Genomic DNA, 12,907 nt, shown 5'->3' with positions numbered 1-12,907 from the left:
CTGTGGGAATGATGGGATGAGCTAAATGGATAAAACCTGTTAACCATATTTAGAAAGTTCCTCCTCATAAACACCATCAACACGCATGTCCAGAACACTTATAAAAGTAGAGTCATCTCTGCCAAATTCAACAAGCTCACCTGACAGCTCACGACAAACAACTAAATCCTTTTGGTAAGCTGACCACATCATCACATCTCTGTAAACTGCTTTCTTTAAAATACAACAAATGTGCGACTTTCTTTTTCATCTCTGATTGTGCGTTTTATATTGAAGCTGAGCTACTACAGTTGAACAGATGTTCTTCATTTTGTTGTAACCGATTCTTATGACGATCACTGTTTTACTTTCCTCTTTGTGACTCTCTGCCTGTCCAGACTTCAGCTGGAACGATGTCGAAAACTGGTAACCTCGTCAATGTTACTGCTGTTGTTAACACAGGGAAAATTGCTGGAGACACAATCTATGATGTTAAATTTAAATGTGAGTCAGATTGTATTTTTCTGTGAGGTTGACTTGACAGTTTCATTAATGCTTTTTCTCTCATGACTACACTCACAGCATGTGCTGGACCCTACACTTCTCTGGACAACACCACTGACATCAAGTTTACAGCATTAAATACAGGGAACATTGCAACAGGGAACATGGTCAACATGTCTGGTGAGTGACTCCTCATGTTGCTGGGACGGTATGTAAAGTTTGGTTCTGATTCATCACCTGTGTGCAGACGTATGATTCTTCATATTTCAACGGGGAAAATCAGATGGTGCAATTGTCGGCAACATTTCTGGTGTTAATGCTGATGATAACCAAGGAAACATTGCGTCAGTGAATACCTTTAACAACGAAAGAGGTAAGAAGTCAGAGATGTATGCACCTCATCACACACATCATATGAAGTGTGCATATTGTTGTGACTTGTGTGAATCTTGTGAATGCATCATGATAAAACTATATTATCTTAATTCTTTTTCAACATGATATTTAATTCTCTCTCTGGTGACATCACTATTCTTTCTCGTTCACTTGGTCTCTTTCAGAAGATGGTCCTCCAACGACGGGAGAAAAATGATGAACATCGTAGCAGCAGCAGTTAGTAATAAGTACTAACAATTGATAAATGAATGATCTAAAATTAAAAGAAATTAGTGTGTCATTCATAAGTTCAATGTAAAAGAAGCACAAATAAAAACATGTTTTCCATCTACTGTGTGACTGGCTGAATATTTACAAATCTTATGTATGACTGATGATGCTGTACTCTTCTGTGCACCAACTGTCATAAAACTGAACTCACAAATACTAAAGTTATTATTTCAGAATCATCAGATTAATATTCAAGACATAAAGTTTAAAATAAACTTCACAGGTTGTACAATACAGTCTTCTGCTGAATATAAACAATTTATTCAAATGGTCTCTCACTACATGTTTCTGTACTGAGGGATGTTCAATGCCTTGAGGAGTTTCCTATTTTCTTCATCCAAACATTGTGATGAATTTGTTTTGATAATTAAATAATCATTGTCACAGTTTTTATCAGGAAATTGACGAACCAGCAGTTACATTTCCCAAATAAGTCTAACGTAACTCATAATGTCCCCTAAGGTTTAAAACCTCTGCAAAAATGTTGCAATTATGTCACAAGTTTGTCATAATTAAGGGACCAAAGACCATGAGGCCCATGTTCACGTAACACCTTCTTCTGAGTACCAGCGTCTTTTTCCACTTGTTTCTACTGAGGAGCGAGTGCATTCGGACGCAGAAAGAAAAAACGCTGCTCCCAGTGTCTTATTTTGCTCGGCTGCTCTGAGCGCCAGATGAAAATCTCTCAACTTTCCAGAAACACTCTGGTGACTTCACTGTTGCTTTAATTCAGGGTATCAATCATATATTAGGTCGGCACTCATCACCTGTGTCCCTGGTAATCCAGAGAATCGAGAGAAGCTTCTTCTGGACCCGTCTGTGTATCCTGATTTGTATCAGACATTAACTATCATGACAGAGACAGTAAGGACCATTTGAGGAGCAGATTGTCTGAATGTTGAGTGTCGAGATGACACTTCATTAAACAAGTATTCATAAAAAATCTACAAAATAAAACCTGCACCACAGAAAGATGTGTCTAACCAATACCACACATCTCACACGGAAGTAAACTGCATCATTCTGCAAGCATTGCACTTCAACTTTGTACGATTATACTTGTGTGCACACATCAAATTAACTCTTAAAATATGGCAAGTGAGGCTGAAACACAAAAAGGCTGGACCAGGAGAGACGCAGTTAAAAGCAGAGTGGTACTGAAAGTTTTAAATGTGTTTGCTCGAACAACAATCACATTTGGTTGTGGCAAGTTCAAAGACACGGTGCCACAGATAAGATACAGATGCATTCCAGGGAAACGCTGGTTCGATGTGGCTGAAAGGCTGGACGATAGTTGTGGCTGCGAATATTTACAGCGAGTCATAAAGCTAATGGTTCACTGTGAAACACACCTGTTGTCAGCCACGACACAAATACCCTGTAGCTACTGATAAAACCATGAAACTAACAACACACAAGGAACTGTACACACACATTCCCTGATTTTTAACAGAAACGGTGAGTCTGGGCATCAAAAACAGAAAACAACACTGGAAGAAGCTTTTCAGGACATGACTTCCATAAATGGCCATAATTAGTATTGACAAAACTAAGCAAAAAAAAAGCTAATGCTAGTAACAAATGCTCCCCATGACATCGCAGAGCTGAAGATGAAACCTGATTAATTGCTCTCAGCTCTACAAATGTCAAAATTAAGGCAAAACTGCTCCGTTCATTTTTGAAAATGATCTTTTAAAGCCTTCCAGCATTTATCTCCCCACAGTTCTAAGTTGAGTTGATACTTCTGGATGCCAAACAGCACTCTGCCTGTCGTGGCTGCTCTCATGTTACCTCAACTTTTTGTCCTTGCCAGTGGAATTTTTCTGATGCACCTCTGTTCATAAATCACTCCCTATGCCTTGTTGGATTCTGGTGAAATGAGGGCATGAGCTGAATCAATGTCTGTTTGAGGCTGTAAAAGGACACCTGACACAGCATAATACTGATTTCAGATGGATCTGGTTTCAATGAGATATCATATCAAACACCAGCAGAGGGGAACTGGAGAAAAGATGGCAGCAGTGAGATGTTGAGTAGCAGTGTTTGTTTGATCAAGGCAGCATTTGCCGCAGAGCTGCATGTGGAGGGGCAGCCGGCCTTTGGATATCCAACCTTTCCATCAGTCTGACAGTGAAGAGCGGCTCTGGAGGAAGAGAAGGCCGATAGCTCAACAAGAGCAGTAGTCGGCTGTTCAAGAGGGACTGCAACAACCGAACAAAGTGGTGTGTTTTTAGAAGGGAAACTACGGGTCACATAAAGCTTGATTTACTTGCTTTGGACGTGTCAAAGAGCATCACGCAAATAGATGTTTCAGTGTAACTGATGACGTAATCAGCTATCCTTGGGTAACTGCTTAATAGCCACGTGCTGCTTACTCTTTCCACCTGACGACACATCTAACAAATGCCGGTTCAGTCGGTTGTAAAATATCTAAACAGTTGAAGCTTATACACCAGACTGGACCGGCAAAGATGGAAACCTCCCAAACCTAGTTTGCTGTCCTTATTGTATGCCTGCCTGTACTAACGTCACTGTTACCATGGGGCTCACTGTTCACAACATTGACATTAGCAAAACATTGCCCACACAATGCTATACATGCTGTCTGCTCGTCTATCTGACATTGTAGAAACGGGGTTTCCTCCATGAAGACAAAACTTCTACAATGGACCAGACACCTTTCAAAGGTGAGCATTTACCGTCTTGAGGCGGTCATGATGACAATCAGAATCAGAATGCAGCAGAGTTTCCCTGGAAGGTTTCTTTTTGACCGTTTGTTAAAAAAAATATTTGGTTTTGCCAACTATTCAGTTGTCCAAGTGGCTGATCCCAGAAGCTCTTGCAGCCAAAGAAGCAGGACGTGGAGGTCCTGGGCTGGTGTGGTTACATGTGGTCTGCAGTTCTGAGGGTGGTTGGACGCACTGACAAATTACTGGGAACATCAATGGAGATGGCTTATGGTTGTGAAACAGGTAACAGCTCTGGGACATTTGTGCTATCAGCATGCCAACTGTGTGCTCCTTCAAAGCTTGTGACATCTGGGGCACCGTTTAGCTCAGTTGGTAGAGCAGGCGTCCCGTGTACAGAGGCTTTGTCCTCGCTGCAGCGGACCCGGTTTCGACTCCTGGCCTGGGTCTCTTTGCTGCGTGTCGCTCTCTCTCACCCTGTTTCCTATCACCTCTTTAGCTGTACCAAAAAAATACTTGCCACACCAGAGTCAGGTGGATGGATGACCTTGGCAACACTAAATTAAACAAATATGTGAACAATTAAAAACAGGCTATGAAAATAAATGCGTTACCATTATATTGTTGTTCGGTGTAGTTCAGTTTATACTTCTGGGCACTGAACAATAGGCAGCCTGTTGTAACCGCTGTCTTGTGACCTTATCTTTACCTCTTGATGTGATATTGTTCTTTCACACAATCTCTCCATTCTTTTTTACTTCTGTGGAATTGACGCGATAAGCTAAACCAATAAAACCTGTTAACCATATTTAGAAAGTTCCTCCTCATGAACACCATCAACATGCATGTCCAGAACATTTATAAAAGTAGAGTCATCTCTGCCAAATTCAGCAAGCTCACCTGACAGCTCACGGCAAACAACTAAATCCTTTTGGTAAGCTGACCACATCATCACATCTCTGTAAACTGCTTCCTTTAAAATACAACAAATGTGCAACTTTCTTTCTCATCTCTGATTGTGCGTTTTATATTGAAGCTGAGCTACTACAGTTGAACAGATGTTCTTCATTTTGTTGTAACCGATTCTTATGACGATCACTGTTTTACTTTCCTCTTTGTGACTCTCTGCCTGTCCAGGTTTCAGCTGGAACGATGTCGAAAATTGGTAACGTCAAGGATGTTACTGCTTGTGTTAACACAGGGAAAATTGGTGCAGACAATACCTATAACGTTAAAGGTAAATGTGAGGCAGATTGTATTTTTCTGTGAGGTTGACTTGACAGTTTCATTAAAGCTTTTTCTCTCATGACTACACTCACAGGACATGTTGGACCCAACACTTCTCTGGGCAACACCACTGACATCATGGTTACAGCATTAAATACAGGGAACATTGGAGGAGGTAACATGTACAACATGCATGGTGAGTGACTCCTCATGTTGCTGGGACGGTATGTAGAGTTTGTTTTTAATTCATCACCTGTGTGCAGATGTATGATTCTTCATATCATACTTCATATTTCAACAGGGGGAATATCAGATGGTGCACTTGTCGGCAACACTTCTGGTGTTAATGCTGTTAATAACCAAGGAAACATTGCCGGAGGGAATACCTTTAACATCTAATGAGGTAAGAAATCAGAGATGTATGCACCTCATCACACACATCATATGACGTGTCATATTGTTGTGACTTGTGTGAATCTTGTGAATGCATCGTGATAAAACTATATTATCTTAATTCTTTTTCAACATGATAATTTATTCTTTCTCTGGTGACATCACTGTACTTTCTCGTTCACGTTGTCTCTTTCAGGAGATGGTCCTCCAACGACGGGAGAAAAACGATGAATCATTTGCTTTACGATCATATAATTGAAAGAATCTAAGTAGTCGTAGCAGAAGCAGTTAGTAATAAGTACTAACAAATGATAAATTAATTTTTAAAATTGAAAGAAATTGGCGTGTCATTCATGAGTTCAATGTAAAAGAAGCACAAATAAAAACATGTTTTCCATCTACTGTGTGACTGGCTGAATATTTACAAATCTTATGTATGACTGATGATGCTGTACTCTTCTGTGCACCAACTGTCATAAAACTAAACTCACAAATGCTAGAATCATCAGATTAATCTAAAGACATACAGGTTATTATTTTTGTCTCTGACTTCATGTTTCTGTACTGAGGGATGTTCAATGCCTTGAGGAGTTTCCTATATTCTTCATCCAAACGTCATAAATTCGTTTTGACTGTTAAACAATCTTTGTCAGTTTTTATCAGGAAATTGATGAAACAGCAGTTGCTTTTCCCAATTAAGTAAAATGGAACTCATAATCTCATTATGGTTTGCAACCTCTGCAAAAAAATTGTTGCAATTATGACACAAGTTTGTCATAATAAAGGAACCAAACACTATTAGGCCTGTGTTCACATAACGCCTTCTTCTGAGAACCAGCGTCTCTTTTCAATTGTTTCGGCGAGAGAAACAACGCTGCTCCCAGTTTCTTTTTTCAAAACACAGTGCCTTACTTTGTGCGGCTGCTCTGAGCACTAGATGAAAATCTCTTAACTGTCCAGAAACACTCTAGTGACATCACTGTCGCTTTAATTCGGGCAATCAATCATATATTCGATGGGTCGGCACTCACCACCTGAGACCCTGGTAATACAGAAAACCGAGGAGAAGCTTGTTCTGGCCCCGTCTGTGTATCCTGATTTGTATCAGACATTAACTATCATAACATAGTGAGGAGCAGATTGTCTGAATGTTGAGTGTTGAGATGACTGTTGTCCTTTTATCACTCAGGCAAAAAAGCGGTTACCGCGACGACAACAGATGTCTTTATTGCAGATGTTTCCTGAGTAGACTGAGAATACAGAGCTGAATATTTTTAAATCAATAAACACCAACGTGTGCTTTAAGGCTTTCTGGTTTGACTTTATGTTTATGTAGAGAAATGAATACCTTTTAAAAAAGCACATCATTATATAATTACTCATTTGAAGAAGAAAAAAACCCATCTTCAGCTCTGTGTGTCAATATGAGCATGATGGTGTCACAACTGATCCATTAAAGGTGCAATATGTAGTTTTGGGGAAGAAATGTTAAATCACAAGAGAAGGATCTTCATTTACTGACTTTTTATAGCTAAAGAAAATAAACTCAACGACTCAGGAAACAGTTTCATACTGTTTTACTTTGTTTGTCTGTGGCGGACCCTGCCACCTCTCTAGCTTCCAGCAGAGTTCTGGGACTTTATCTTCCTCTGAGTACAGGTTGTTTATTCTTTTCCATAACTGAATAAGGTGAACTAATCAATTCAAACTTGTAATTTTAAAATTTACAAGTTTGAACTGATGAGTTCGCCTTTAATTTCTGGTTTATCTCTTCAAGCCTGTGACCATAGACTTTGGTATTGCAAATTCAGTGATGTAACTTTGTCGAACAAACACTCGCTCTCGCCTTTTAGAGTCCCTGGAAATGAGAACGAAACTAAATGAGTAAAACCTCTTTGAGACACAGATCAGAACGTCCTGTGTGCATCACAGACATGTTCAGAGCTCCTGTACAGGACACAGAGAATGCTTCTGGTACTTCAGATCAACCACTCAGACTCAACATGTGTCCGTCTCTGACTCTGCCTCTGCTTTCCGGGTGAACTGCTCTGCCTTCACATTTTTGTTTTGTTGACATTTCACGTTACACATTAAGCTGATGCTGTGTTCCAGATGTGATAATGCCAAACAGTCCCACTTCAAACACATTACAGCCAGTCAGCAGTAACAACGAGAACATGGGATTTAAAAGCACATTTTATCATTTGCCATCTTTCATCTTCTTCCTCTTTATAGCCTCATCCGTCTACATTTCAGCGCGACCAATCTCCAACATCTCTGTCAACAACCTGAACACTTCCATCGGCTGTGATGAAGGGAACATAGGTGAAGGGAATGAGTTCAATGTTAAAGGTCAGTTTAACACCTGCACACGCTGAGAGCTTGAACTGACACTTTCTGTGGGATCATGTGGAGAGTTTTATAACACCATCGTCTCTGATTTCTATTCCTCTCCAGGTGATAAAGGAGAAAATGTCTCTCTGGGTGAAATCAGCAACATTCATGTTTCTGGGACAAACCGAGGATGCATCGGAGGAAACAACAACTACACTGTGACAGGTGAGAGGTTGATTTCTGATTCATTTCTCATGTTCAGAGGTCGTTACAGCACAGATCTGAGCATGATCAAGAATATTCAATCTGTCTTGTCCCTTTGTTTCAGCAGCACAAATCCCAGCCAAGACCGAGATTGGCAATGTCAGTAATGTTTCTGTTGGTCACAACACAGGATCAATCGGCTCAGGCAACCGTTTTAATATTTCCTGAGGTAAGAAGAGAGGAAGATGACAGATTTACTGGACACACAGGACGCATTTTGAAAGTGTGACTGTTCATATAACATGTCTCTGCATTAACACTTTGTGTCAGTGCATCAGTGGTTTAGAAAAAGCATTTCTCACAGTCTTTGTGTCTTATATTCTTCTTTCTCTCCTTCCTTTCTCCGTCTCTTCCTCTCTCTTAGGAAATCAACCTGATACAAATCATATCATCATAATTATAAATGTTAATCAAATTAGATAATCAAGATTCTTCATCTTAAGTATGAAGCACAAATTAATAAAAGTCAATAGGCTGTGTGAAAACCGTCTCAGGGTTTCTTTCATTGTTTTTTCCTCTCCATTTTAAGCCGAGCACTGGGAACATGGGAAACATACATAACATGTCTGATTTATCACAACAATCCTGTTTAATGAGCAGGACAGTCTACACACTCATGGTAGAAGCATTAAAATCAAGGAATTAAAAGGACATAAACACAATGAACAAGTCAACAATATCAGGCAGGCTCCTGGTGGGATATAAAGCATCGTGGAGGACGAAACAAAGCACACCAGGTAACAGAGACAGCGGATGTGATCAGCAGACTAGTGAATTATTGCATTATGACAGAGTGACAGCATGGTGGGGCTGTATCCACATCTATGGTTAGAGCTGTGACTGACGCTTTGATGACAATAATCTAGGTGACAAGTTAAACATGGTAAAAAGAAGTGTAAGATGTGGATCGTACAAAAGAAACTTTCATAAGATCGAAAAAAACAATCAGATCATTAAACGAAGTTAATTATTTGTAAATCTCACACTTCATATGAAGAATCCTTTGGACCAAAATAACTTTAAATATCTAACTGCTGGGACTTGATGTTTTGCTGTGTTATCTAATGTAAAATGCGCAAAAACCCCGAAGTAACATCGTGATTTAACCTCTGAGAAGTTTTAACAATGACAGTTTACAGTAAAGGAACAAGAAACTGCAGAGAATTATTCAAACCGAAGAAAATACTTTGTGGGGATTTCTCGTTTCCTGTTAGCAGCCGGGAGAACTCCTGAGTCTGCATGAGTGTGTGTTCAAATGACACAATGTGATCCTGGAGAAACCCCTTTTAGTCGGAATTACAGGAACAGTTCTGAGTATTAAATAAGTCCAGATGGGTGCAAAGATGGATGTGGTGCAACCGATGACTCCAGAGTACTCATGAATTAAAGGAGTTATAACTGCTGAGTATTCATGGGTCAAACTTTCAACATGCTGATGGACATTTAGCTTGAACCCATCGAATAATCTCCAGTGACTGAATGTGTTTGCTGTTCCCATCAACCACATTATAGTGTCGAACGTTACAAAAACTGAAAGTGAAGCTTCAATCAAAAGTTCAGCTTAATGTCAAACTGCAAACTAGTGACTCACGTTGGTTTTGTGGTTTCTGAGTGGAATTCTTTTAAAAAGCAGTGCCATAACAAAAAAAGGCCTCAGTTAAGTTACCTTGAAGCTCATAACCTTTGAATCAGCACCTAATGATTAAATGATTCCTAAATTAAATGCTTTAAATGTGTACTTCATTTTAATAAGCTGTTCTCAGCTAACACTTATAGGGAGAGGTGTTTCAGTCTGTGTGTGTATCTGCCCCGTCAAATAAACCATGATTAAAACAATAAATAAGTTATATTTTCCAAATAAAAATAGAACATGTAACAGATATGTACTGGTGTTCGTGTATTTTAATTTACTTATGGGCAAATGCATTTTTTTTGTGTTATCTAAAGCCATGATGACATAATCAGACACATTTTGTTGAAGGACATAAACTTGATATTGTAAAACACAAAACAACACATTACAACCATGAAGTACACGGGTTCATGTGTCCACAGTGACTTAAAAGGTATTTGGTTTAACAAAATACATTGTTGAGCAAAAAAGTGTCAAACTGTAAGTGAAAGAATAACGTGAATAATGAATCACGTGAGGGAGTTCTGGATCAATCACGTGCTCTTTGTGAGTTCCTTCAACAGAGACGACTGTCAGAAACGTGAAATGTACTTATTGTGTATATTAGTGGATGTTTGTGGAGGCAGAGGCCTCATGCTGCACAATGACTGTGTTATCAGTACTGCCTAACATAATTAACTAATTAAAAGTTCCTGAAATGAAACCTTAGTTACTGTTCTCACATATGTGGGGAAAAAACTGATTATCGCTGAACAAACCTTTTCCTCTTTTTAAACCCACAAACACACGTTCAACCACGTGAACTATTAGGGCTAATATAAGTCTTCTCTCTACAAGCTCATCCCAAAGCCCGGCACAAACTCCAGAACCAGCGGTAAGAGAACATGTGTGTTTGTTTCTCTGCTTCATGTCTGCGTCAACTGCTTTCCTCTGAAGACATCACATTTTCTATCTCGCCTTTAATCATGCAATTTATATTGAGATCTCTCTCAGACTTTGTGCGGATGTAAAATAATCTATAGGAGAAACAAGGGCACAACATTACGACTGGATTAGTTTTTCTGACGCTGTTTTACTTTTCTTTAGTGATTCTCTACCTGTGCAGACTTCTCCAGGAACGATGGCAGACATTGCTAATACAAAGGACATTAAGATTGGAGACAACAAAGGGAAGGTGGGCGCTGGAAACACTGTTGGCGTTCAAGGTAAATCAGGGCATGACTTTACTTTTCTGTCAGGTTGACTTGACAGTTTCATTAAATCTCTCTAATGACTAAACTTACAGGTCGTGTTGGAAAAAATGCTTCTCTGGGTAACACCCATGATGTCCTTGTCCGCGGAACAAATGATGGCAAAATCGGAGCAGAAAACGAGTATGGAATAAAAGGTGAGTCTAATTCATTACTAATATTCAGATGAAAGCATCTTTCTGCCAACAATGTGAGATCCTGTTGTTCAAATTTTCCTTTTTCTCAATCCTCATATTTCATCAGGGGGACTGAAAGACGGTGACAGTATCGGAAACGTCTCTCAGGTTACTGTTGGTCAAAACTCAGGAGCCATCGGAGCCGGCAACAAGATAACCATCAGCTGAGGTAAGAAGATTTACTGATCACTTTAGATACATTTCAAAAATGTATCTGACCACCTTGTGTGTTGTTTGTTCCTGTGAATGCATTTTGATTTCTCTAATCAATGTTTGTATTTGATTCTCTTTGTCTTTCTCCCTTTTCAGGAAACTGCCTCTCAACAGATGGACAACTCTTCTAAAAAAATATGTTTTAAGCTTAATAATTGAAATGCCTTAGTAGTAGTAAAAGAAGGAGTAGTATAAGCTGCTGTATTAAGTTTTAGCAAATGTTTAACTCATTATTTCAAATTGGCAAACATGACTCTTTCATGAGCTGAATGTAAAATAAGTATCAATAAAATAAAGTCCATCTGCTCTGTTATTCTGTCTTTGCTCGTTTTTTTTTATTTTTTATTTATGACTGACATAAAATTTACTTACATAAATAAATAAGCTATTTTTTCTCAATAAAAACAGTCAAATTTGTACGAACAGATATGTACTGATGTTCGTGCATTTTACTTTACTTATGGGCAAACACATTGTTTTATTATCTAAAGCCATGATGACATAATCAGGCAAATTTTGTTGAAGGACATAAACTTGATATTGTAAAACACAAAACAGCACATTACAACCATGAAGTACACGGGTTCATGTGTCCACAGTGACTTAAAAGGTATTTGGTTTAACAAAATACCTTGTTGAGCAAAAAAGTGTCAAACTGTAAGTGAAAGAATAACGTGAATAATGAATCACGTGAGAGAGTTCTGGATCAATCACGTGCTCTTTGTGAGTTCCTTCAACAGAGACGACTGTCAGAAATGTGAAATGTACTTATTGTGTATATTAGTGGATGTTTGTGGACAATGACTGTGTTATCAGTACTGCCTAACATAATTAACTAACTAAAAGTTCCTGAAATGAAACCTTAGTTACTGTTCTCACATATGTGGGAAAAAAACTGATTATCGCTGAACAAACCTTTTCCTCTTTTTAAACCCACAAACACACGTTCAACCACGTGAACTATTAGGGCTAATATAAGTCTTCTCTCTACAAGCTCATCCCAAAGCCCGGCACAAACTCCAGAACCAGCGGTAAGAGAACATGTGTGTTTGTTTCTCTGCTTCATGTCTGAGTCAACTGCTTTCTTCTGAAGACATCACATTTTCTATCTCGTTTTTAATCATGCAATTTATATTGAGATCTCTCTCAGACTTTGTGCGGATGTAAAATAATCTATAGGAGAAACAAGGGCACATCATTACGACTGGATTAGTTTTTCTGACGCTGTTTTACTTTTCTGTAGTGATTCTCTACCTGTGCAGACTTCTCCAGGAACAATGGCAGACATTGCTAATACAAAGGACATTAAGATTGGAGACAACAAAGGGAAGGTGGGCGCTGGAAACACTGTTGGCGTTGAAGGTAAATCAGGGCATGACTTTACTTTTCTGTCAGGCTGACTCGACAGTTTCATTAAATCTCTCTAATGACTAAACTTACAGGTGGCGTTGGAAAAAATGCTTCTCTGGGTAACACCCAGGATGTCTTTGTCCGCGGAACAAATGATGGCAAAATCGGAGCAGAAAACGAGTATGGAATAAAAGGTGAGTCTAATTCATTACTAATATTCAGATGAAAGCA

General features: G+C 39.0%; 2 protein-coding genes across 3 annotated transcripts in view; one reads left to right on the top strand and one right to left on the bottom strand.

Annotated features, from left to right (window-relative positions):
* LOC115594362 (Golgi SNAP receptor complex member 1-like) overlaps positions 1-12,907 on the bottom strand; it is a 30,648-nt gene that overhangs the window by 4,046 nt on the left and 13,695 nt on the right. The gene's annotated exons all lie outside the window — the stretch shown is intronic.
* LOC115594365 (uncharacterized) lies at positions 7,576-8,539 on the top strand. 2 transcript variants are annotated; one of them, XM_030438408.1, is made up of 4 exons: positions 7,576-7,808; positions 7,914-8,015; positions 8,119-8,223; positions 8,419-8,539. In XM_030438408.1, the coding sequence occupies exons 1-3, from the start codon at positions 7,577-7,579 to the stop codon at positions 8,220-8,222; spliced, it is 438 nt and encodes a 145-aa protein (XP_030294268.1). In that variant the 5' UTR covers position 7,576; the 3' UTR covers position 8,223; positions 8,419-8,539. The 2 variants fall into 2 exon arrangements, with proteins under 2 accessions (XP_030294268.1, XP_030294269.1); XM_030438409.1 differs by having other exon boundaries at positions 7,588-7,808; positions 8,122-8,223.

Source organism: Sparus aurata, chromosome 13 (genome assembly GCF_900880675.1).
Source record: "Sparus aurata chromosome 13, fSpaAur1.1, whole genome shotgun sequence".
Classification (NCBI taxonomy): Eukaryota; Metazoa; Chordata; class Actinopteri; order Spariformes; family Sparidae; genus Sparus; species Sparus aurata.
Note: the sequence above shows the minus strand (reverse complement) of the source record. Positions and strands in the feature narration are given on the sequence as shown.

What these genes read in the sequence shown, in the direction of transcription:
- LOC115594365 (XM_030438408.1), top strand. Translation starts at nt 7,577, where the DNA reads ATGCCAAACAGTCCCACTTCAAACACATTACAGCCAGTCAGCAGTAAC. An exon ending in GAATGAGTTCAATGTTAAAG is followed by an intron (nt 7,809 to 7,913) that starts GTCAGTTTAACA and finishes ATTCCTCTCCAG; the next exon opens with GTGATAAAGGAGAAAATGTC. An exon ending in CAACAACTACACTGTGACAG is followed by an intron (nt 8,016 to 8,118) that starts GTGAGAGGTTGA and finishes CCTTTGTTTCAG; the next exon opens with CAGCACAAATCCCAGCCAAG.